Genomic DNA, 27,328 nt, shown 5'->3' on the forward strand with positions numbered 1-27,328 from the left:
CTCCCCTAGATCAACATTAAATATCCTTCGCCTAAGATCGAAGTTAAATTGTACCCGGTGGATATGATATATATATATATATATATATATATATATATATATATATATTATTTATATTTTCATATTTTCACTGAAAAAAACATAGGTTTGACACCAGTTATAGTTAGCTGGAAATTTTACTGACATAAAACCATTGAAATTCCCACGTTATAGTTAGTTGGACTCACTATAACTTGCGCGCCTGCAATGCACTGCTGATGACTTCACATATTACATCACTCATAACATGGTCAGTGACATCACTCATGACATCATTGTGACACCATCCAGTGAATGTGTGTCTTTCTGAAAAATAAATATGTTTTACATATGTATATGTAAAGGTCGATGGAAGAATAAATGTTTAAATAAGTGTCTAAATGGATGTTTTTTCAACAAAAAAAATTGATTGGTTAACTGGCTTATTAAGTGTATCTTAGTGAATACATATATTAGCGAGTATTGTTTAAATATTTAAATATTTTTATCAGTGTTTCACTTTGTGTATAAGTGGCTGCATGGGTTGGTGAGTAGCTACATGTGTGTGTATATGGGTTATTAGATGTTTTTTTAGTATCAGTATGAGTGTCTGTATGGTTTGGTGGGGGTATTACTTAGCACATAGATGCATCAATGACTGACTCACTGTTTGTATGTGTTTTGAAGACAGCATATGTGCAGGACTGTATGGGTGGATGAGCGTGTATATGTGTGTGTTAGTGAGTGAATGACTGTCTCACTATTGTCTTTATCAGTAACTACATATGTTTTAATCTAGTATATGTGAGTATTGATGTTTATAAGTGAGTATATGTGAGAGTGAGAGATTGTAAGAGTTCCTGTTTAAATAAGTATGTATTTCTATAAGTGATTGTTTAAGAGAGTAAGTATGTGTAAGTTTCCTTAGAGGTAAGGTGGTAGTGTGTGTATAGCTGTATATGCAAATAAATGGATGTTCAATAGTTTATTTGCATGTGTGAGTATGTGTGTGAGTAACTTTTGGATGACTGTCGGTGTGTAACAGGATGTATAGGTGTATCACTACATATGATGAGTGAGTATATTCATGAGTGACTATATAGAACTGTTTGTGAATGAGTGGATGTGTATATAGATGGTCGAATTACTGAATTGGTTGTTGTAACTGGTATGGGTATCTCCATTTTTTTGAAAATGTTAGTTTCTATTTTTGAGTATGTGTTTCAAGGGTTACATTACACTGAAAGGAGGTCTTTCACTCTGTCACAAGGATGGTGTTATCAGTGATGTCGTGAGTGATGTCACTGACCATGTCATGAGTGATGTAATATGTGACGTCATCAGCAGTGCATTGCAGGCGCGCAAGTTATAGTGAGTCCAACTAACTATAACGTGGGAATTTCAATGGTTTTATGTCAATATAATTTCCAGCTAACTATAACTGGTGTCAAACCTATGTTTTTTTCAGTGAATTTAATAGGTTTTTTAAATGCTAATTCCTAACTATAACTGGTGTGAAACCTATGGTTTTTTCAGTGAATTTCATAGGTTTTTTAAATGACAATTCCTAATTATATATAGGGCCTCAAACCTATGTTTTTTCAGTGAATTTCAAAGGTTTTTTAATAGCAAATTTCTATAGCTATGAAATATTATATTTTTAACAATTAATCCTATGTTGTATATTTATGTAATACTATTTTTTTATGTATATTGTTCATGTTTTTTTTTGCCCTGGAGCGCTCCCGGTGCGCGTACCGGTGAGCGTGCTGGTAAGCGCAGTATTGCGGCGCGCCCAGGTGCGCGTCCCGTTAGCGCCATTGCCGCGAACTAAAACATCATCGCGACGTATCGCCTAGCCGCATCCGCGTGATACGCATGGCGTAAGCGCACCCGGAAGCAGCCATGCGCATACGAACGCGCTACGTAAGCGCCCCCGGGGCGCACCCCGGATCGCGTAGCGTAATAGCGTCGAGTCATGTGACCTGAAAATAACACTTATCATTGGTTCAGAACAGTTTTGGTTTCCAAATGATGAAGGCCCCAGTCATGTGACCTGAAAATAACACTTTTCATTGGTTCAGGACAGTTTTGTTTTCCAAATGATGAAAGCCCCCACCTATTTTCCTCATTCTCACTTTGTACTTTGAGTGAGGAAGACCTGTTGAAAGACCTCTCTGTACTTTTTTGGACTGAAAAATGGCTTCAGTAGCAGCAGCAGCAGGAGCATCTCCACCACCACCACCACCACCACAAGGACCACCACAACACCACAGTGGTGGAGATGAGGAGGAGGAGGAGGAGGAGGAGGAGGAGGAGGAGAAGAGGAGGAGGTTCCTGCCTGAAGACACTACCCCATATAAGCCAAAGGAGCACATTATCTGGGAGTTTTTTTCAATCCCAAAGGACCAGAAGAAAGTAAATGCGCCAAAGGTGACTTGTCTAATCTGTGGCATTCAACTTTCAAGGGGGAACCCTAACAAAAAATACTCTTTTGGCAACAACACCATGATTCGCCACATGCAACGCCGGCACCCTAACAACTATGCTAGGGCAGAGGTCAGGGAACTGGCCAGAAACCCTCCCCAATCTTTTCCCAGCACCTCCCAAAGTAAACAACCCACTCCATCGGGTCCAGAGACAAGGGAGATGATCCCAAACATTCAACCCAAGTTTGGAGAATTTAAAATCGTTTGCATATTTTGTGGAAGGACAATTAGCTAGTGAGCAAAACATTAAACTCATCAACCGTGCTGGTGACAACCACAAGTGCCCAATAAAACCTTAATTTTTTTCTGATTTTTTTTGCTCCAGTTGAGCCGTTTACAATTCCCTGTTTTCTGTTTGTCCCCATAAAAATAACAAAAAAATATAAAATTGTTAATAAAAGCCAAAAAAAGTAAAAAATGTTACAAAAAACAATAAAAAAAATATAAAACAACAAAAAGAATAAAAAAACCCAGTTCTTTTTAGAACTACCTCCAATTTATGAAAAAATCCTTCTTTTTTTGAAAAAAACCTGTCATTCTTTTTTCCCCATGGTACGCTCCCCGGTGCGCGTACCGGGCGCTCCCCCGCGCAAATCGAAAAAAAATAAATGTTTTTGCCCCGCTGGGACCTTTTATGGCCCCCACATCAAACCTAGGGGGTCAGGGGGGGGTCTACCCTGCCCCCTTTTGGTCATTTCTCCCTTTGTTTTTGCCACCTCTTGTGTCTCGATCCTACCGAGACACAAGATGGCGGCGGCTCCGGACTGTTTGGAATGTTGACAGAACACCCGAGAGCCAATCAGCTTTCCGCTCGCGAACTCGCGTAGCGTGCTGGAGCGCGTCCCGGTGCGCGTACTGGGGCGCGCTTATGGATATATATATTTTTTTTAACCCAAATTACTCAAAATCCACTGGAGCACTTATCTTAAGACATAGCAAAGGCACATCGGGCTACCAGTCCCTACAATTTTGCCAAGTTTGGTGGAAATCCATTCAGCCGTTCGGGCTAAAAGTGAGTCCCACCGCCCTATGGAAATTAGCATGGGGAAAACACGTTTTGGGACCCCCCTTTTATCTCGGCCCCCGCTTGACGAATCCCCCCCAAGCTGTCAGGGAAGGAGCGGAGCGCAGCGAGGCAAATTTGAGGAAAATTACAGGCAGATCCCTCAATCGACGCCAAAGTTATTCCCAATAGAATGTTGCGATTTCCCTATACAAAATAATCCTAACTATAACTACCTATATATATTTTAATATTATTTTAAATGGAAATTTTTTTAATGTGTCTGAGAGTATACCTTCACTTAAAACATTCTCAGTTGTGTATACTAACTGATTTTTTAGATTGTTCATCTCTTTAATCATGGGACCATAATGGTTAAAAAAATGTAATATGTCCTTATGCACAAACTCTGATTTATGTGGATACCTCAAGTTATTGAAGCAAATGCTACTCTGCTGGTGCCCTCTAGGTTGAAGGTGACGTTTCAGAGCAGGCTTCTATTCTACTTCACTGAACAAGTTGCTTTGGAAGGCAATTTCTTTCTGCAAAATTGGGCAGAAACCTCTAATCTGAATTTGTCAGCGACCAGAGCCAGGATTTACACACTAATGGAGACTTAGAAAGACCTTTGATGTGAAGTTTGGGATCACTGATTCTCCAGTATTGGGGTGTCATTCATAGATTCACATGCTTGAATATTCCCTGTCGTCAAAGTGGGAGTCCCACGGTAAATAACATAGCAGTGTAGCCATAACACAAGCATATATACATAGAGAAAGCAAAACCATAGAGTTTTTCCTAGATCGACAACATATCACTTCTATGATATATTTTAGTCATTATGTTTTGGTCCAAATTCTGGCCAATCAGGAGTCAGCACTCTTTTAGAATGTTCTCCTCCGGGTCAGGCCCTCAGATTTTCTACCGCAAGTCGTGTGAAGGGAGTCTCCCTGAGCTGTGCTCAGTTTTCTTCTCTTTTTCTCCCAGGAATGTCTATCACCAAGAAGTCCCTCTTCAGACCGTGTGGTTCCTGTGGAAAGCAGAGACTTCATTCTGAAGACCCTCATAAAAAGTGTATATATTGCCTGTATCCTGAATATCAAGTTAAGGATTGCAAGATGTTGACTATACCTTTTTGAAATCGTCGACGATATCATCCAAGCAGAAGAAGAGGAAGGCTTTGTCGACGCTTGCTTTGTCGTAGACGGTGGCTTAGTCGACGGTGGCTTAGTCGACGGTGGCTTAGTCGACGGTGGCTTAGTCGACGGTGGCTTAGTCGACGGTGGCTTAGTCGACGGTGGCTTAGTCAACGGTGGCTTAGTCAACGGTGGCTTAGTCGACGGGGGCTTAGTCGACGGGGGCTTAGTCGACGGGGGCTAAGCCGACTGTGGCTTAGTCGACGGTGGCTGGTGGCTTCGTCGACGGTGGCTGGTGGCTTCGTCGCCGGTGGCTTCGTCGACAATGGCTCCGTCGACAATGGCTTTAGTTCCACTGAAGTCTTCAAGTTCTCTTCTTCAACAGCGCCATTCGTCTTTAGAGGCTCTAATGCCGATTCAAACTCCTTCTCAGCCTCCAGCAGAGTTATTTTCTTTAGATGATGAAGATTCTGATGATGATGATAGATTCAGTGTGGCTTGAAGTCCTTCGGAACTGCTCATAAAATGTCAGGACTCAGATGAGGAGGAAGACCTAGAAGAATAAGAAGAGGAAGATTATTCAACACGTGGAACGCAACCTGAGCCTCTCATGGCACAGATGCCTTTGACGCTTATCTCTAATCTACAGTATATGCTGAATGATTATAATCTCAGTTTTCCGATGTCAGTACAGACCTCTCCAGCACCTCAACCACCTACTCAAGCCACTAAAGACCCATTTGTGACATCTTCTGAGTCGACGACCAGGACACAACAACAGACCCCTCGCGTTTTACAGCAGGGCAATGATGAAGACAATGATGATGATGAGAGAGAATAGGGTGAGCTGGATGATAGATCCATACTTTCAGAATAGGACAACTACCAAATTCAGACGCCATCCCCCACTCCAGCTCCTCTAGATTCCCCACCATTAGACATTAGCAGTTTTCATGCGCCCATGGAAAGCGCAGCGAAAAGATTCCAACTTCCCATGACGATAACCGAAGAAGATTCCTTCTTATGTGATTTTAAAGAGCAGCCTCAAAAACAAGTGCGCTCTATTCCCATCATCGATTTCATTTGGCAAGAAGGACTTAAAATCATGAAAAATCCTAATCCTATTCCAGCTATTCTACCGAGGCTGGACAAAACGTACAAGGCACCCGCAAATACACCTGCTTGTTTAATTTCTCAGACAAAGCCTTATTCCATCATTACTCAGGCGGCACTGCGCCGATCAAGAAATCCTTCATCTCCAATATCCTCACCACCTGACCGTGAAGGTAGGTGCCTTGATGCTTTAGGCAAGAAATTTTCAACAATGGCAGCAACAGTCCGTTCAGCCAATTCAATGGCCTTTCTTGCCAGGTACGACCGGCAAATGTGGTCGGACATTTCCGCTCTAGTTCAATTAATACCAGAATCTTCAAAGGCAGAGGCATTGAAAATTCTTCATGAGGGAGAAAAGATTTCTTCTGAGATGATTGACTGCTGCATCAACGTCTCTTCTACTGGTTTCCGCCTTTTGGCTGGGGCTGCGGTTCTCAGAAGACAGGGCTGGCTAAAGGCCACGTCTTTTCGTCAAGAGGTACAAACAAAAATATTAGACATGCCTTATGATGGGGAATCTTTGTTTGGGCAACATATAGATGATGCCCTTCAGACAATAAAGAAAGACACCAACATGGCCCGTGCTCTTGGAACTCTCCAATTTGAAAGGCAAAGTTTTCGAGGCGCAAGAGGTCGTGGGTCCTCTTCCTCCTTTCGAGGTACTTCCAGTCAATATAAACAAGGGCAACAACGATATTCCTCCCAGAGTCAGCCATCGTACAGGCAGCAACACTCATCCTACAGACAATACAGAGGTAAATCCTCTTACAGAGGAAAGGACTTTTCCAAGAAACAATGACTTTTATCACAAACCATTTTTAGTCCCGCCTGTTTGTTCACGGGTTGGAGGTGGAATCTCACACTTTTACTCAAAATGGTCACTAATTACTACAGATCCGTGGGTCCTGGATATTGTACGCAGGGGTCATTCATTAGAATTCCTACAAATTCCTCCCAATTCTCCACAAACAGGTCCACCTCCTGCCCATCTGAAGGAAATTTTAAACCAACTCACAATTCTAATAAGGAAAGGTGCGATCGAAGTGGTGCCAAAACTCCAAAGGGGCAGAGGTTTTTATTCGAGGTTCTTCCTCATACAGAAAAAGCCAGGAGAATAGGGTCCGATTCTGGATCTACGTGCCTTAAACAAGTACATCAAAAAACAAACGTTTCGCATGTTGTTCCTTCAGGAGGTACTTCCGTTACTTTCTCTAGGAGAATATATGACAACTTTGGATCTCCAGGATGCTTATTTTCATCTACCAATTCTGCGAATGCACAGAAAATTTCGCAGATTCAGAGTTGCCGGAAAGGACTTCCATCTCAAAGTTCTTCCTTTCGGACTTTGTTCCGCTCCCCGTTTGTTCACCAAGGTCCTCGCACCGGTGGCAGCTTACCTTCACCTGCAAGGAGTACAAATATTTCCATACCTGGACGGCTGCCTGCTAAATGCAGGGTCATTCCAGCAGGCTTCCAGACACACTCAAATCTGCATGACCCTCTTTCAGTCCCTGGGCCTCACATTCAACATGGAAAAGTCTCAATTTCTCCCTACTCAAAACAGACTTGGGAGCCATTCTAGAAACCAAGCTAGCAAAAACCTTTGTGTTCCACGAAAGACGTCTGCGTCTTCACAACTTAGCAGCCTCCCTTCTATTAAAAGAGTCCGCTTCCGTCCGAAAGTTGAAATCTTTCTTAGGGATGTTGTCCTCTTGCATCCCTCTTGTCCCTCACTGCCGGCTGAAAATGAGACCTATTTAGGAGGAATTGGACAAACAATGGGTTTAGGTTTCAGGAACCTTCAACGATGTAGTCAGAGTCACATCTCGAATGAAAAAAGATCTCATGTGGTGGACTCTCGAAAAGAATGTCTCTTCAGGTCGTCCGTTCCTGATGGACGCTCCAAGCTACACTCTCACAACAGATGCATCTCTAGAGGGCTGGGATGCGCATCTTCAGGGATTAACAGTAAAAGGAAAGTGGAACATTCAGCCAAAGACCTGTCACATCAATCTACTAGAATTGCTGGCCATTTATCTAGCTCTAAAAGCGTTCCGTTCCATCATACAAGGAGCATCAGTGTTGGTTTGAACGGACAACACAACGTGCATGCACTACATAAACAAACAAGGAGGCACAAGATCCATCCTATTGTCCCATCAGGCTCCGCAGATTTGGGATTGGGCGATTCAGCATCAGGTCGTCCTTTCAGCAGTGCATGTTCCGGAAGCGTCAAACAATCTTGCGGATTCTCTGAGCAGGTCTTCTACAACCAACCATGAGTGGGAGTTACCCACACTGGATCACATTTTTCGGGTATCGGGTCGCCCGAATCTAGATCTATTCGCAACACATCTGAACCGTAAAATGCCTGTCCTATGCAAGTTGGCTGCCCCAAACAGTCATGCGGAAATGCCTTTTTGATGAATTGGTCGACAATATATGCCTACGCTTTTCCACCAATACCTCTAGTTCCCAGAGTTCTTTGGAAAATGAGGAAAGAACCCGGTCACATTATTCTATTAGCTCCCAGATGGCCGAGACAAGTATGGTTCACAGAACTCCTGCTCCTGTCACAGTGCGACCCGATCATTCTTCACCCTCTTCCTCATCTTCTAACCATGGACCAGGGCCAAGTTTGTCATCCCGACCCAGCATCTTTACGCTTAGCGGCTTGGAACCTGAGCACTATGAATTTCTGAATTTGAACTTTCCTACGGATTGTAGGGAGGTCCTGGCAAAGGCAAGAGCACCTTCAACTGTGAAGTCATACAAACTCAAATGGAAAAGATTCTGTCTATGGTGCAATGGTCCCAGGTGCATCCTATACATTCCACGCCAGAGCAATTTTTGCATTTTTCTTTTTACACTTGGCAAAGTCAGCTTTTTGTGGCCTATGGGTAAATGCGGAAAGGACGTCCAGTCACCAAACAAACAATTGCACGCTGGATATCTACTGCAATTACCTTTTGCCATCAGCAAGCGGGAAAACCGCCTACTGCATCTGTTAGAGCGCATTCTACTAGAAAAGTTTCCTCGTCTACAGCGCTGTTTGCTGGGGTGCCTCTTCATTACATTTGCAGAGCTGCAACATGGTCCAGCAGGCACACATTTACGAGGCATTACTGTCTAGATGCTGCGGACAACGCTGACTCAGCCGTGGGACGAGCAGTCCTTCGAAATCTTTTTAAATAAGGTGAGCCTCTGTTGCTTCCCTCCTCCTGCATACAAGGTACTTTCTTTTTCTTTGGTATATACTTCAGTCTTTTGTACTATGTATGGGTATGGTTATCATTACCATTATTATTATTATCATTAAGTGGAATGATAAGTACCTTGTATTATTCTAACTATACTGCTCACTACTCTTATTCAAGCATGTGAATCTATGAAAGACACCCCATTACTGGAGAAGAACAAAAGTTACTTACCTGTAAACTGTGGTTCTCCAGTATTGGTGTTTTTCTTAGATTCACATGCGACCCACCCTCCTCCCCTCAGAGGCTTTCTTTATCTCTTGGCTCTATATTACTCTGTGCTATGAAAATCTGAGGACCTGAGCCTCTGAGGAGAACATTCTAAGAGGGTGCTGACACCCGATTGGCCGGAATTTGGACCAAAACATAATGACGAAGATATATCATAGAAGTGATATGTTGTCTATCTAGAAAAAAACTCTATGGTTTTGCTTTCTCTATGTATATATGCTTGTGTTATGGCTTCATTGCTATGTTATTTACCATGGGACTCCCAATTCGACGACGGGGAATGTTCAAGCATGTGAATCTATGAAAGACACCAATACTCAAGAACCACAGTTTACAGGTAAGTAACTTTTGTTCTTACCAACTTTCTTTGTCAGGTTCTGGAACAGGACCCTGGAAGTTCTATATACCGCCAACAAAAGCTATCTTGAAACTACTTTGAAGGAAGATGACTACAGGCTGCTGAGAAAGGATGGCGTGGGTACCCTTGCATGAAGTAAAGACTGCCTAAAAAAAGGGCATCAAGGAGTTGTGTAGGGCAAACTGCAGTTAGCCTGCTGTAGCCCATGGAAGGATCCATGGAAGGAACTCCCCTGCCAGGCATCTGCTGAGGTATTGTGACCCTGGTCCTGATCCTCACACTGCGAGCGGAGGTGAGGTAACTTGCTCCATGTGCTTGCGCTTCTGTTGGGCACTCATGAGGTCCCTGTTCCAGTCTGTGGTGTTGGTGCAGTGTAAACTGCAACCTGCCACTGTGCCCCCCGCCCCCCAGAATCAATAAAGTGCCTGTGTGGATGTGATGCTATGAAGTTTCATAAGCATGTTCTGTGGCTTTTTTTCCTCCAAGAAAAAAGGGTCGTCTTTTGCAGCTTTGTGCTACATTGAATCAATTTCACTTTTAACAGCTCTTCTCAACAGGAAGCTATCCACTGTGACTTGGTATGGGCTATTGATTTGATTAGGTAGGTGGTGCTCCAGAGGCTGACTGAGTTTTGGAATGCTGTATTCTCTACCCCCTACCACCTCCAGATTAATGAATTGATGGAACAATTCAATAAGACCCTCAAAAGTTCCTTTATAGCTAGTCTTTGGACCAAAGATTTTGTGCCAGCAAGTGACAAGAAGTCACAGAAATACACAGGAACTTTCTGTTATTGATAGCACATGAGTTACCTTTAGCTAGGTATACGGGGCATCAAAAAGACAATGGACAGGTATTAGCTTTTGTTTACTGGGCATGTATGAGCCAAGATGTAGAAAGGTTCGGCAGAACCTGTGCAGCTTGTCAGGTGAAAGGCAAGCCTTGAGCCCAAACCAAGGCACTGTTGGAACCCCTTACCATTGGGTGGTGTACCATGTGAAAGGTGTAATAACATTGTTGATACATGTCATCGCCCCTGCCTTAGGCAACAATTATATATTGTTGTGGCGGATCATGCCACCATTTACGCTAGGATGGGACTCCATAGGAACACTACTGCTAAGATGGTGACTAGGGTCCTCCTTGGGATCTTCATCAGTGTCAAATTTCCTCAGACTGTGGCATTTGACCGAGGAACCAATTTCGTCTTACCCATCCTATTTTGGACCCAGAGAGAGAAGACCATGTCTGGACACGGCAAAGGAGGAAAGGGTCTCGGCAAAGGGGTACGATGAGGCATAGGATGGTGCTTTGTGACACCATCCAGGGCTACACCAAGCCTGCAATTAACTGCTTAGCGTGTCTTGGATGAGTTAAGAACCTCTCTGGCCTCCTCTATAAGGAGACCAATGGTGTGCTCAAGGTCGGCTGGAGAATGTGATGCGGGACGCAGTCACCTACACTGAGCACACCAATAGGAAGACCGTCACCCTGTGAATGTTGTTTACACCTTTAAGCGTCCAGGGCGCACACTCTGTGGATTTGGGGCTAAATACTCTACTTACTCCCAACAAAACTGGAGGGTGATGTGGGAGCAAGCAGAATTACCTACTACTTCTCCACGGAACCTAGCCTCCCCAGACTAATGAGTGTGTGCAGCACTTCACATAGACCCTCAGGAGTCCAGTATATCCACCATGAATGTCTCATTGGCTTCCTGTCCATGGTCCATGAGGAGTGCTATGACTAGGAGGCAATGCTAACTGGGTACCAGGGAAGTTAGGAAACATGGTGGTGAAACTAATTTCCGCTCATGGGCAAGCGGACTGGCCCCTACAAGGTGATCCTAAAGGTCTTTGACATCAGTAGCCCGGGTGAGATAGATGCCACTCATTTTCAATTTGAACTGGTTTCAACACTTCTTCTGCAAGAAAAGGCTGAAGAGGAGAGCGATTCCTTTCCAGGCCTGTTGCACAATGATGAAAAATATTGCTCTGCAGACATGGTGAATTCAGACCTGATCTGACGCCTTAACAACCGATACAATGTACAGAAATATTGGTGCTTTTCTTTTTTATTTTCACTCGCCCCAAGGTTTATTTTGCTGTGTTGCCTCATTTTGATATGAAGACACCTTTTCTAGTGAAAATCGGTGGCTACCTTTTTAGTGTATGACTGCTGCACGAGGGAAGCAATCGCACTATGGATGAATTATAAGGATATTTGTTAAATATTTTCCTCCACTGCCTCTGATTCCATGTTTTTTGAGGAAATTGAGGCATATATCTATAACCCTCATTCGAGTGGCTATTACTTGGTCTAGGGAGACTTGGTATTTAGTTCTCTGGGAGATGTCTTTGCATCCACACGAAAGACTACTTTTGTGGCCAGATCATCTGACTAGGCATTTGGGTCAGCTCATACATCCAGAACTCAGGCAACTAAATATCGCAATCTGGTGTCTAAGGTCTTGGAGTTTGGTAACTTTAAGAGTATGTACAAATTATGTGTGAGGCACCTAAACCACACCACACAAGCCTGTTATGCTTCTAAGTGGAAGCGGTTGTGTTTACTATTGTTTTGGAAAGCATCTGATAATATAATGTGCGATTTATTACACTAAGAGAAGTGGGATTAGCATACACTTCTATTATTTATGTTTAGCTGCAGTGGCATTTTACCTGCAAAACAGTTAACCTTTTCCTCTCTTTAAGATACCTGATGTCAAGGCGGTTCAGAAGTAATTACTTCAAGAACTTCAGCACCACCTTAGAATCTAACCATCATTCTAACAAGGCTGATGTGTCATCCTTTTGAACCACGAAATGTTTGTGGCGTGCATTTCTGTCTTAGAAGTTTACCTTCCTGGTTGGTATCAGATCTTCGAGTAGGAGACGAGAAGCTGCAAGCATTGACTGTTGGGGAAGCACTTATGCAAGTATGATAGATTGATATCAAACCAAAGGTTGTCTCACTTTTCATGTCAACCAAACAATTCATTTGCTTTTCTTATTTCCACACCCAGACCCTGGCAGAAATGGCACTACAGTATTTCTTTCCGCACCAGTCAGCACAGGTATGGAGAAGAGCTACTCCTCAAGTTTTTTATGACTGACCTTTTTTCGACTTTTTGTCAAGAGTTTTCAAGACTTTGTCTCCACGTGCATCGAGGATGTCTGCTAGGAAGGCTGGTTTCAAGCCATATGGTGCCTGTCACTGATGGATGTTGGTGACGGACCCACATTTGGTGTATCTTTGGTGCATGGAGCGCTACTATGATGCTAAGACCTCCATCAATTACTGCGGCATGCACCCCAAGGCCTTGAGAGAGCAGTCCCTCAAGCATCTCGATGTGTGACGATCTCAGACGAGGATCTCGGTCAAGAGGAAGGTCCTGAGATCGGCTGCGGAGCCATTCCAAGTGCTCCTAGTCTAAGTCGAGGTTGTCGGGAAAATCGGGTAAATCCTACCAGTACAAGAAGAGTAAGAAGTCCAAGAGATCTTCAACTTCGCCATGTCCATTAAAGTCTTCCAGCGAAGTGACGAAAGGTGGGGGCGCTCGAGGCCTAGCTCTGTGGTGAAGCCTGCACCTTTTCCGTCTCTGCGCCTCCCAGGATTTCCAGTAGCCGGAGCAACCCCCCCCATTAGCGCTAATTTTATGAGGCAATGCACTTCATATTTGGGCGTCCCCGTCCACGCTGAAGCGCCTTCAGGCCACATGGGCGCGGGAGGGGCCCCTACTGGTTTACCTTACTGTACCCTCAGTGGAGGCTTTAACTGCGAGTGGCCCCCACAGAATCATTACTTCCATTTAATGAAGCCCTTACAGATGTCCTATTCAGGGCCTGGTCCAGGCCTGGTACAGTGGCTTCGGTGCATAGGACAATTACACCGCCATCGCCCTCCCCAGGGGATTCCAGTTTGCTCACCCAGCACCACACCCCAGGGAGCTTGATGGTCCAGGCCTCCACCTCCCAAATGAATCCTGATGCATTCCCTACCTTTCCACCAAACAGGGAATCCAAAAGACTGGATACCTTTTGAAAGAGGATGTTCTCTTCTGCCAGCCTGCCGTTGCGGTCGGTGAACACTGCATTCTTCTTGGTCCAATTCTCCCATACTTTCTGGGACTCTGTTGCGCAAGTGCTTCTCATGGTTTTCGATGAGGCCCGAGCCACACACACTCACAATTGCTGATGGGAGGGGTGTGGCCAAGTTCACCAACCGATGTGGGCTCAATATTATCACTGGGCTTAGCAATTTCACAGTCTGTGTCCTTTAAGTGCCATGCCTGTCCGAGAACCACTGGCTTTTTGGGGGATATTCAAGCCTCACTCATGAACATGCTCTGTGATGGCTCTCGGTTATTCAGAGAGAAGGTCGACTCGGAGCTTGAGTGTTTCATGGATAGCAGAGCTACAGGTAAGTCTTTGGGCCTTTATGTGGCTCCATACCAACCCCAGTCCGTCTTCTGCCCCTTTCGTGGCCACAAGAGTGGCTTCCAACCACCTGTTTACATTCCCAGCCTCTCTGGCCATAAATGCTTACAATCTTTTCGTGACCGGAGACGCAGTTCTCACAGACCACGTGGGACAGGCAGTAAGAGGTCGTGCCAGTTCACCCCCCCCCCCCCCCCCAGCAGCCTACGAACCCCTTTAGTATGCTTTCAGGCCATCATTTAATACATGTGACTGCTATCACTTGTTCCTGCCTGCACTGCAATGCAAACACTATTGTTTGCTATTTTGGAACCTCAATTACTTGTTTTACATATGCTTTTGCTTACTCAATCTTATATTTACAAAATCATGTAGTTGCACAACCTGTATTCCAATCAATAACCATTTGATACATTTTATTTCAAAATCACAATTATATTAACCATAGTTCTGGTGATTCCCCAAAAAATACAAACATATCTCAAATTTATATGACAAATTAATATAATGAAATGACATCAACGCCGTTGTAGGTTCCAATGCATTTCGGGAAATTATCCCTTCATCAGGGGTACAATGCGTTCAAAACATCCCGTATCCAGGAATCACTGTTGTCACTAGGTCAAATGCACACTATATGGAAACTTAATCCAATAACAATTCTCACTGATGGTCAACGTTCAACAAACAACGGTCGCTGGCACCTTGTACTCATCACCTGAAAAGCAGGATGATATTCCGTAGCTTAAACTGAATACACTGTTTACCACTACTTCTTCCCATCAAACCTCAACATAACAGTGAGTCCTCCTCGTCATGGAGAGGCTTCGTGGTACTTCAAAACTCGCTCAATTAAATCACGGTACAAATGGTGTGTTTTACCCTCTAGAAACATCAAACAGCGCTGTTTCTCCGTGTTCTGAGCACGCCAAACTCGCCTGGAGGGTAGCTACCTCCTTTCCTCCTAGCACGCTCGTATGAACTCCGGTATTACAATAGCTGAATTTAATTATTGTGGAAAACTAGGAGAGCTTTGTCTTACCCCTCCAAAGAGGAGGAGAGACTCCATCGCCTGGACCCAAAAAGAGCATTGTCGTTGTACCTTGACCGCACAGAAGAGTTTCAGGTGGGCGATCAGCTCTTTGTAGGGTATGTCTGAGCCAAAAAAAGAAAGGTGGTCCAGAAATGGACCGTCTCATGATGGCTAGTGCTCTGCATCAAAATCTGCTACGTATTGGCCAAAAAGCAAACTCCTTGATGTTTGCAAGCTCATTCTACCATAGCCAAGGCTGCGACCACTGTGGTAGCTTGCTGAGTACCTGCCCAGGATACCCGTCAGACAGCAACGTGGGCTTCTCTGCACACGGTTATGAAGCACTACTTCCTTGTCAGTCCAGTCCATTGAAACAGGCATTTTGCCTGTTTGGTCCTACAGTACTTTCTAGTGTAATCTATCTCTTTGCCCTACCTCTGGGGAGGTATTGCTTGGGTATCTATTGTAAGGCAAGGAATCTGTGAGTAGACGTCTCTATCAGATTAACAAGTAACTTACCTTCAGTAACTCCTTATCTGGTACAGACTCTATCTGGTACAGAATCTAGCTAGGTGCCGATTCCTTACCGACCCACCTATCCTTCCCACACTGCGAACAGATTCGGAGTAAAGGCCCCAAATTTGATACAGCAGTGGTCAGTATTCTTCATAGCTCCGTGTGGAAAGTCGCAAAGAAAAAACGATGTCGGCACTCTAGGGTAGTGCCTATATAAGTACCACACACATCACTCCCGGTGTAAACAACACCACACAGAGCTGAACAATACCACCTACATGAGCACAGGAGTACTGCTCATGAAACATTTTCGATTCCTGTCTGATGCCTGGGAATATTCAAAGGTAAGGAATCTGCCTCCAGATAGTCTCTACCAGATAAGGCGTTACCAAAGGTACGTAACTTGTTCTATATGTAACCCCTAGATCACATTCCGCTCATTAGATGGCAGCTACTACGACCTTCTGAATAAACATACCACTAGCCGATATTTATGTTCAGCCCCTTACACATTAATCTACCACTACTGTATGGATATTGAGGCATATCAGGAGGCCTTGATAGCCAAACTATTTTAAGAACTTTGTTCCAGACATCAGTATTGTCTGCTCGCTAAGTGGCTGAAACTACACTAGTCCATGCCGAACATTTTTCCATGCCGCGCATTTGTATCCATGGGAACACATGTTACCAGCAGAAAATGTTACTTATCCAGTAACCATCTGTTGGTAGCTTGTAGTGCAGTAGCTTTACAAGCACCTTTCCACCTCCCTGCATTTTGAGGTTTCTCACACCTCTTGCATGCTCTGTCTTTCACCAATACACTCCACTGACAAAACTCACCTGCTTGGGTTGAGGAATATTCTGAATTTGATTCTTGGTGCATTGTGGGCTGAAAACAATCAGCAAATGTTTGTGTTAACACTAGATGGCAGGAATATGCAGAGCATATGAATCTACAGTACTGCAGGCTAGGAACAGATGGTTACAAGGTAAGTAACATTTTCCTTGTCCCTGATAGCTAAAATAATTTGAGAGTTAGCTACCATTAACCTCTAGACGGTGGAGATGGGTAATGTTTTGTCAATATGGCTAATGTTTTGTCAATTACTTTTATTTGCAGGTTGCTTAAATCTGTTCATCACAACCCTGTGAAGTTCGGAGTTCAGGAAGATAAATTGAAACCATTTGAGAAGCTTCTTTTAAAATTAGAAGGAAAGTTACTTGATGGGGTGATATTCCAGGTACAAAATGCTTGCATATAACATGTATATTGTGTAAGATAATACTGTGACCTCTGGAACAAATTTCTCCGGTAAATGAGTTTTTGTGCAGCCTCCAGGGGAGTCTTAGTGCTTTGATTGTGTATTTGCATTTATCAGCATACTGTGTACAAGGTATGTAGCAACAACATGTTGCTACACCCTGCTCTGTTTTCGGTGTGTTTTAGAACCATCATCTTAAATAGCAAAATATAATGGATTTTTAAATCCATAATGCTTTCCCCATCCAAAATGGTTCCTAAGGTGATACTTTTGCTTTTGATGCCATTTTGTCCATGACTGCCATATCCTGTGATGAGATGCCAGATTGTATTTGGTGTCAAGTAATCCAAAGTATCAGACCGAAGGCTCCGCCGTATGCATGACCGTGACTCCCTTGTGTAGGAATAATTACTTAGAATCATTAGCTTGCTCACCATTGAGAAGAGCTGAGCAATCCTAATGCTAGGATATAAATACAAATTGTTGGTGTCTTACTCTTTTTGTAAGAGATATGCCACCTCTATAGGTGGGCATCCCTCCTAAGCAGGTCCTCAGCAGGTTCATGCAACACTAGAGGTACAAATCCTAATGGGTTTGCTGCGAAAAGGTTTGGTTTGACTTTTTTTGTCTGAAACTGGACATTCAGCAGATGATCACTGGTGTGCTTTGGTCAGGATTTTGGGACTAATGATTACGTGGTGATGCAGCACACAGATGATAGTTTGTTGTGTTGGACTAGATTAGAGGAAGTCCCTGCATTTTCTAGGAGAACTTTTGGTTAGAAACTAAACGAGTGAGCTCAAGCCCGAGTCTGACGCTAGCAGCATTACTGTGCTTGGTAAATTTAGTGTGTGACCAACCCTTTTTCTCTCTGTCAGTGAGAACATGGTTGATTAATCCCTCTTATGTTAAAGTTTTGGTGTTAAGTAAAACCCGAAGCCTTGCACTGACATAACATGTGTATGTCAATGGTGTGTGTATGTACAGTTTGTTCCAGGTCCTTCATAAACAAGGAAGTGGGTTCTGCCCACTGTCCTTGGAGGACTGCTGTATGACCAGGGCTGTTGTCTACCATAGGTGTGGGGACATCACCAGATGTCTGCCACTTGGTGGTGAAGCAAAAGGCCTGCCTTCGCACCTGGAAGCCTGTCGGCCTGCTGAGAGAAGGAAGAGTGTGCCTGACCCTGCAGGTGGAGAGACTGTCCAGTAGGAGAAGCCCAGAGTGTTTCAAGGGTGTGAGGCACCCAGAAGTAGCTGACTGCTAAGAGGAAGAGAGGCCAGTCCTAACCCCAAGTCTTCAGGGTTCCCTTGTCCTGTGTTGCAGCTCGCAGAGAGCTGTCTAAAGAACTATTCAACAGTTTGTCATTTTGTATCCCAGTTTTCCAGCAATCAACTCTGAGGGCCTTCTGCTTCCTCTGCCGCCAAAGGTGCTTACTTGTGAGGGGCCATTTCATCAGCTTCCAGAGGTGCAACTTCTGAAGCTGAGCACCTATCAGCACCTCCCTTCCGGGCTGTAACTGATAGACTAACACTTGCTTGTGTTAGATTGAAGGCCCTTGACCCTACTAGGTAGGTCGCTCCCCCTCTGCATAGCTCTGCCTGTGTATCCCTGCCCCAGCTGCAGCTTCTGAGAGGTTCGAGGCCCTAGGCCGTAGGTTAGTATCATTGTAGTGCCGTATTGTTATTCAGTGTCTGTGACTGTGACTGTGGTTTCTGTCTTCCCCCGCCGCCTTACTTGGTCTGTGCCCGTTTTTTTTCCTCTGTTCCCCTCGCTGTCCCGTGTCTCTCTGCCCGTTTTGCGTTCTGTTCCTTTCACTGCCCCTGTAACCTTGTGCCTGTTTTGCTTTCTGTCTCTTTCACTGCCCCTGTAACCTGGTGCCCGTTTTGCTTTCTGTCCCTTTCACTGCCCCTGTAACCTGGTGCCCGTCTTGTTTTCTGTCCCTTTCACTGCTCCTGTAACTTTGTGCCCATTTTACCTTCTGTTCCTTCTTAGCCCCTCTAACTCTGTGCCCTTTTGCCTTCTGTTCCTTTCGTCGTCCCTCACTGCTCCCGCTCCAGCTGCTGCATCCCCTGCAGCCCTGCCCCCCTGACTGCCCATTTGCTGTCCCTGCGCCGGCCTCCCACCTGCAATCCCCCCCTCCTCCCCATAAATGACAGCCGATGCGTGGCCGCGCACCGCTGGCGCATCGCTTGCGCACCTAAGGCAAGCTCGTCTGCACCTGTCCGCGCCTGGACCGCGCCCAGCGCCAGAAGCCCTGCTCCTCGCATCCACCACGACGACCACCGCCGATACGATGCCAGCAAACTGCATGCTCTCAACTCCGGACGGACCCTCACCTGCTTCAAGGCTGCCCGAAACGCACACACTGCCCCTTCACCTATTGGAACTGCAGCTACACCAGCCTCAGAGCCGACGAATAACCCACCAAGAAAGACCTCAACCACCTCCGATGCATTCTACTGAACACCCGCTCCGCATGCAAATACGCCGCCGAGCGCCTGCTCGACACATCATCCCTTCCTGACACTTGGATGAATGACTCCTCCGCACCTGACATCGCCATAGCCATCCCAGATGGCTACAAGATCACCCACAGAGACCGCACCAATGGAGTCGGAGGAGGAATCGCCACAAGAACGGCATCAGGGTCTCGACCAACACAGACGACATTCTCATCACTACTGAACACATGCATTTCCAGATCCACACAGTCCCCAACTCCACCCTCGGAGGCACTTCGTCTACAGACCCCCCGGACCTCGCCCCCAGTTCAGCGACTCCATCGCCGATTTCATCAGCACGCACTCCCTGACCTCCACCGACTACATCCTCCTCGGAGACCTGAACTTTTACTTTGAGAACAACAACGACAGCAACTCCACAACTCTGATTGATAACCTTGCCAACCTCGGACTGAGGCAACTCGTCACAACGACTACCCACTCCACCGGCCACACGCTTGACGCCGTCGTCTCCTCAAGCCTGCACATCTCCTTCAACCGCACCACCAAACTCCCCTGGACCGACCACCACTGCATCCACTTCACCTTCCAGAAATCCACCACACACCACCGCACCCAACAGATCCGCCGCCGCTGCTGGAGCAAAATCACCGAAGACAACTACATGCAAACCTCGATCTCAGCCCTCCCACCGATCCCGCCAACACCGACAACGCTGCCCACAGCCTCAGACGCTGGATCAATGACTGCGCTAACACCCTCGCCCCACTGAAGAAACCCCCCCACAGAGACACCAGCAAGAGGGCCAGCTGGTTCACCCCAGAACTCCTAGTCTCAAAGCAAGCCTGCCAGAAACTAGTGAAGAAATGGCACAGCAAACAGACTCCGGACAGCCACGCAGCCCATAAGGACGCCATCCGCAACCACCATCACCTCATCAGGACTGCCAAGAAGACCTCCTTCAAAGACCGCCTCGACAACAACACACGCAATAGCAAGGAACTCTCCAACACCAACGACATCCCGCCGTCGCAAGCCCTCTGCGACTCCCTCGCCACTTTCTTCCACCGCAAGATAGCAGACATCCACGACAGCTTCAACACCCAGACAGCCCCAACAGACAGCAACACAACAGACCCTCCGCAAACCATCGATCACGACCCCCTGCTAGCCTGGGCCAGCGTGAGCACCGATGACACCATCAAGACCATGTTCACAATCCACTCCAGCTCCCCGCCAGACCCATTACCTCTCCACATCTTCAACAAAGCTAGCAGCACCATCGCACCCCACCTGTGCAACGTCATCAATCTCTCCCTCGAGACCGCAATCTTTTCAGAGAGCTGGAAACACACCGAGATCAACGCCCTACTCAAAAAACCCAAGGCAGACCCAAGAGACCTTCTCTCTGCTCCCAATCCCGGCCAAGGTCATCGAGAAGATTGTCAACAGACAGCTAACCCGATACCTCGAAGAAAACAGGATCCTGGACCCTTCCCAGTCAGGGTTCCGTAGCAACCACAGCACCGAGACCGCCCTCATCGCCGCCACTGGCGACATCAGGACCCTGGTGGACAACGGTGAGACCACAGCCCTCATCCTCCTGGACCTCTCCGCCGCCTTCGACACCGTCTGCCACCGCAAACTATGCGCACGCCTCCAAGCCGCAGGGATCCGAGACAAGGCTCTGGAATGGACCACCTCCTTACTTTCCGGCAGAACCCAGAGCATCCGCCTCCCCCCATTCCGATCCGAAGCTTCCAAGATCATCCGCGGCATACCCCAGGGATCCTCCCTCAGCATAACACTGTTCAATATTTACATGGCCCTGCTCGCACATGTCGCCCGACAGCACGACCTCAACATAATCGCCTACGCCGACGACACTCAACTGATCCTCTCCCTCACCAAGGACCCCATCACCACCAAAGCCAACCTCCACGAAGGTATTAAGACCGCCGCCAACAGGATGAAGATCATCTGGCTGAAGCTGAACTCTGACAAGACAGAGGTTCTCATCCTCTGCTCCAACCCTTCAGCCTGGGACGACTCCTGGTGGCCGACGGCACTGGGGGCAGCCCTGACACCCACCGACCATGCACGCAACCTGGGAATCATCCTCGACTCAACGCTCTCAATGACCAAGCAAGTCCACACCGTCTCCTCCTCCTGCTTCAACACCCTCTGCATGATCTGCAAGATCTACAGGTGGATCCCAACTGATACAAGAAGGACAGTCACCCATGCCCTCGTCAGCAGCAGACTCGACTACAGAAACGCCCTTTACGCGGGAGCCTTGAACAAGCTCATCAAACGACTGCAACGCATCCTAAACGCCTCGCCATGATTGATCCTTGACGTACCATGTCACAACCACATCACACGCACCTGAGAAACCTGCACTGGCTCCCCGTCAACAAGAGGATATCCTTCAAACTCCTCATCCACGCACACAAGGCACTCCACAAGACCGCCCAAGCCTACCTCAACAGATGACTCTACTTCTACATCCCCAACCGCCAGCTCCGCTCCGCAGACCTCGCACTCGCCACCGTCCTGCTCAGCAGAAGAACAACCACTGGTGGGAGATCCTTCTCCCACCTCGCCACCAAGACATGGAACACCCTCCCACTGAGCCTACGACAGACCCAAGACCTGCTGACCTTCAGGAGGCTACTCAAGACCTGGCTGTTCGATCAGTAGCGCCCGGCAAAAAGAAAATTGAAGTGACTTACGGTCCCGTCTTTGCGGTAATTGCTAGTGTTCTGCACCTTTGTCTAGCCTATGCCGGTACTCATATATTTGCTTGAGTCACATGAAAGTGAGACAGAGGAAGGAAGTGGGCACCATATCTTATTTGGCACAATTTGCAGAGCCATTGTAGGATGGACCTAGGAAACCAGTGGCAAATGGCCACCACCGCCATGGTTGTGGCCCAGTGGTACCTGCCTACTCCCTTAACCCTTTCCTCCCACCCATCCCTCCACCCCCAAATGGGGTCTGAGAGCCCTCAATTCATATAGTCTTCTGTGAATATTTCTCCAGTGTGACATAGGCTTTCATTAGCTCATCTTCTTCCGAAAGTACAAAGTCTTCTGCAAAAGAGGGCACTAGAAAAATAACGCTTAAGAACTGTGGAATGGAATGCACTGTACATATTTTCTGCTGTGCAAAGAAAAAGAGGACATTGTCCGCATATCACGCGATGCGATGGGATTGGGATGGGGATCACTCAAAGCCCCTGAGCACCGGGTCACCCCGCACCCACACTGCCAAGGGTACCACAGCGAGGGCAAATAGTAATGGTCACAGGGGGCAACCCTGCCACTTGCCTCGACAGATGGGTAACGGGGCTGAGCGGTGCCCTGTAATCCTGACTGACTCTGTCAACCCTGTATAGAGCAATTGTACTTAGGCCAAGAAGGGTGGGCCAAAATTAAGAACTTCAAGAAGTTGGAAGAGATACGACCAGCTGTGGGAGTCGAACGCCTTGTCGATATCCTCCAGTAGAATCGCTGCGGGGTGTCCAAGTTCGGGGGCTCCTGCCATGGAGTTACGCCCTCGTCTGGTGTTATGGCGCATAGAGCGGTGTGCCATAAATCTTGTCTGATTCGGGTGAATCATATCTAGCACACAGGTCCTAAGACGGTTTGCAAGAACTTTGCCCAATAGTTGGGGCTCAAAGTTGATGGGATTTGGGCCAGTACGATGAGGGATCTTCTGGTAGGCGACCTGGTTTCAAGAAGAGGACAATCTCTGCATGTCCCCAGTCTTGGGGAAGCTGGTGTTGGTCAATATCTTCATGTAATACCTCCAATAGGTGTGGACCCAATGTATTCATATGCGGTCCAAGTAATTCCATAGGGAACCCGTTAGGACCATGGGCTTGACCCAGGCGCTTGACTATCAATGCTGCTCTAAGTTCGTCTGTAGTTATGGGAGCGTCTAGTTGCTCCCGTGCATCATCTGTGAGCTTGCGCGGAGTATGTCTCTCAAAAATTCTGCTATAGTGGCCGCAGATAACTGCTCTTGGCACGCATAAAGGAGTGAGAAATTGCGCACAAACTGTTGGGGATGAGCACAAGACACAATCCTCATTCCGGAGCACCGAACATTTGCTGGGGACTTCTCTGCTTGGCATAGACTATGAAGCATTTTACTTGATTTGCCCCTTCATTGGTAGATTCGATGCTGCAATATTAACCAGATTTCTTTTGCCTCTCCCATAAGATGTTGCTGAATGTGTTGCTGTGTCTGAAGTAGGTTACGCTGGAGACGTGGGGTTGGGTCAGCAACGCATTGCACCTCTAGAGTCCTCTGACGGTTCTCTAATTCCGACAATTGTGCCGATTGCTGACATTTAGCATTAGCACGAAAACTAATATCAGCCCTGAGAACGGTAGGTTTCAAAGCTTCCCATAAGATGCCCTTGGAAGGGGCAGAGGCCAGATTAAATTCAAAATAATCTGAGACTACTGTTGACAGCGTCTCCAGATATTCCAGGTCCCGCAGCTGCCATTGGGACATCCTCCACCTAAATGGAGGTTTGTGGCAATGGATGCGGATCCTACACAAGACAGGCGAATGATCAAACAAACCTCTGGAAAGGTGAGATATATGGGAGATCCGGTGTATATAATTGCTGAATGAACATATAGTGTAACCGGGACAGAGGTCCATGGACAGCGGACTGGTAGGTTTAGCCTAGTTCGGAGGGATGGAACTCACGCCATATGTCTGACCAACCCAACGTAGTAGCTAGAAGATGAAGTGTGGATCTATATATTGGAGGTTCTCGCCCTTATGCGCACCTTCTATCAATCAATGTTATAGCCTAATTCTAGACCCCGCCTAGGAGGGTCAAGCCCTCTGGGTGTTCCCCCCCCCCATAATCGAGATATCTTTTTACAAGGGTATTATCCAGTGGGGGAGGGGCATAGATGCTGCCAGATTGATAAGTTCCCCATAAAGTTTGCCCGATAAAAGCACGCACCGTCTTCCAGGGTCTAACCAATGGTTAGTGTGTATAAATGAAATGCAGTGGTGTATGAGGATGGCGGTCCATTGTGATCCCCTGGTAAACCCAGCATGATGTATTGTGTGGATCCCAAACTTGGCAAGACAGGGAGCCTTGGCACCCAGAAGATGGGTCTCTTGAAGAAAGAGAATGTCGGCCCATATTGCTTTGTTTGAGGGAGAATAGCGCCCCTCTTAGCCTTATTAAGTAGGCCCCTAACATTCCATGACACTATGGTCAAATCCGCGGGTGGGGATGCGCATGACTGTGTCGTCATCTAATCTCTGTAGGTATGTGTGTTAAGACTGATAGTGTGGAATCAAGACTAAACCCCTGCGCACATGTGAAAACTGGAATAATACTAACAGAACATCTTAAGAAACCCCCAAACCCCCACCCGATCCTGCCTTGAACATGGAGCTACTGTTGCAGTGTTCACTGTGTTTTGGCACCCCCTCCATGACCGTTGGACCATCCGTCCTTAAAAAAAGTTCAGTAGGAACATGGGGCAGAGGCTGCCCTTGAGTTGGGGGATGAGATTGGTCAGGGCGTTTGATATTGTTTGCAATATGATCCTGGCTAACATAAAATGGGAGGCAGTTTGCTTACAGGTGAGTCAACGCTTAGAGGCTATTGCTGACATTGATAAACATTATGAATTGCCGAAGAATATTGCTAAAGCATATAGGACCTTAGGCCGCAATAATCTGGGTGTAAGGCTTTCACACAAACTCAACAAAAGACCCAATCTGAAAAAGATGAGGGTCCAGTCTTTCCTAAAAATAATTGTAATAGGAATCCGAGGCGGCATCAACAGAAGCAAGGTTCACATGCTGGTCCATTGACACCTGAAGCATCTGAGCGTAGATATGGTTTGCGTGACCGCAGTAAAATTAAGACATCTGAGAGGTTTCAAGTTCCTGATCAGCGCTCTCCAAGTTCTTTACAGGACACATCGGATTCTCAAATCAGTGGTGGCGAGCGCCAGTATCATAGACAATGCGAGACCGCTCAGCAGAGACGAGATCAGCCACTCCAGAGGGACTACCTCTTTTCAGGCCCCAATTTCAAAAGAAGAAAGTTGCCGCTTTAACTGCAAAGTATGCCTCATCTGTAGGACTCATGATAGTAAACAACAATACCTCAACTGGTGTTATTTAAAAGGATATTTAAAAAGGTATACTAAAAGTATTACGCGCACAGAGACAAGGAGACTCAATTGTTTTGAAACGTGCTCATGGCATCGTGTAATTAAAGGAAAGAGAAAATATGGGATATACATTTGTAACAGCACTGTACAACAATAAATGCAAAACAACCCGAATTGGACTTGGTGCTAAACATGTGAAGGTGACACAGGAAGTGACGACGCAAGTGGCAATTGTGATCAGCAGGAACGGCGCTTGTTGTCAAGGTGCTTAGATACATACAGTGAAAACAAATGGTAAATGTGGCTTGAAACTAAATTGCAAAGCGAAAATCTTGGTAAAATTGAGGAGTTATTTGAATCTAGCCACATTGGGGAATGCGCCATCTATTGCGCTGAACGGTCGACGATGTTTCGATCCTCTTTCGTCAGGATCATCTTCAGGACCGGATTGTGATTTGGATTAGTGCTGGCTGTGTAGTAGTATCTCGAGGGGGGCGCCCGAATTCAATGCGAGTTTAACCCGTGCAAGAGACCTGTGAAGGTGCGGTCGGAGGCTCCTGGATTAAGGGAACCAATCGATGGGTGGAGCAGCGGAAAGCGTTGCTTAATGTTAATGTTAATGTTAGTTGGGATTTGTTAAGCGCTCGTACGCCCGGAGGCTTCATGGCGCTGTAGAAGGCTTAGTCCGATGTTGGAGGCCACGGGAGGTACGTAAGGCCGTGCCTGTGTGAATGGAACCTCTAACTGAGTGGATCAGCAGGGAGAGGCATGGACTCGCCACGTCTGTGTGCAGGACTCAAACACACTTTTTTCTTAGACTAAGTATTAGCCATTCACATTACAGAGCATATGTGTATTGGGAAGTGTGAACAAACTCCTGTTCGATGGTTATTTTTGTGATACTCTATAATAAGTAGAATATAGGAGGATAAATAAGAAAAGCAGAAGTGTGGGGAAATTTAAGTAAAATTGACAAGTGGAAGTTGGGTCCAAGTAAGTGAGAGATAGAAGTTGTGATGAAAGGAGCATCCAATAACAGTAAAATACTAGTTTCTCCTTTTCTTCAAACAGTTTAGAAGCATATGGGGGGTGGGATATGCTCCTTGGGAGAAAAATGCCTATAGACCACTGTGAGGAGGGTGTCTCTGGTATCAAGTACACTGTTACTGTGCCCATTTTAACTGCTTCTATCTTATGCTGCTTTGCCAGCTCTTTTATCTTTCAATTAGGGAGTGAGGAATTTTAGACACGCAGTACAGTTTGCCTCATATCTGCCTCCTATTTAGGCTGACATATTTATGTTGTTTATATTATGATCACTAACACATTACAATGGATAGTTACAGTAGTCTGGTTTAAAAAAAACGCAGGATGGTGTCCATCAATTATATCAAAAAGCACTATGTGGCTGATCTGTTTCAGTAGATCCCCTCCCCCCCTTTGACACTGTGAGAGGCTGACTTAGTATATGGTGCTCACTTATGTAAGCGTAGCACCCTGCACTAATCCATCGAACCCTATGGTGTTTTAGTGGTCTTAGACAACGTTAGAAAGCTCTCAAAGTGGTAGGTGTGGAGAGCAGCCTTCAGGCTTAGTCCAGAAGGAGTGTAAAGCAGCTTGTTTCACCAGTACTTAACCTATACCATAAGGTTAAGTGAAAAAGAACCACACAGTGTAGCTATAAAAATATGTATTTTATTACAAACACTCACTCCTACCCGAAGATAGAAACACAATACACACAATACTTAGGAAATAAAGCATGTAAGTAGCACAAATACACTGTGGTCTCCATGGGGAGATCAAACCATATACTAAAATAGTGGAATGCGAACCACAA

The 27,328-nt window shown here is 46.1% G+C and overlaps 1 protein-coding gene across 1 annotated transcript in view; it reads left to right on the forward strand.

Annotated features, from left to right (window-relative positions):
* WASHC4 (WASH complex subunit 4) overlaps positions 1-27,328 on the forward strand; it is a 975,954-nt gene that overhangs the window by 161,165 nt on the left and 787,461 nt on the right. Inside the window, exon 10 of the mRNA XM_086919270.1 lies at positions 16,717-16,837. Within this exon, the coding sequence (XP_086775396.1) occupies positions 16,717-16,837 (121 nt within the window). The remainder of the gene's footprint in view (positions 1-16,716; positions 16,838-27,328) is intronic.

The sequence above is a fragment of the Lissotriton vulgaris genome, chromosome 1_1, assembly GCF_964263255.1.
Source record: "Lissotriton vulgaris chromosome 1_1, aLisVul1.2, whole genome shotgun sequence".
NCBI lineage: Eukaryota > Metazoa > Chordata > Amphibia > Caudata > Salamandridae > Lissotriton > Lissotriton vulgaris.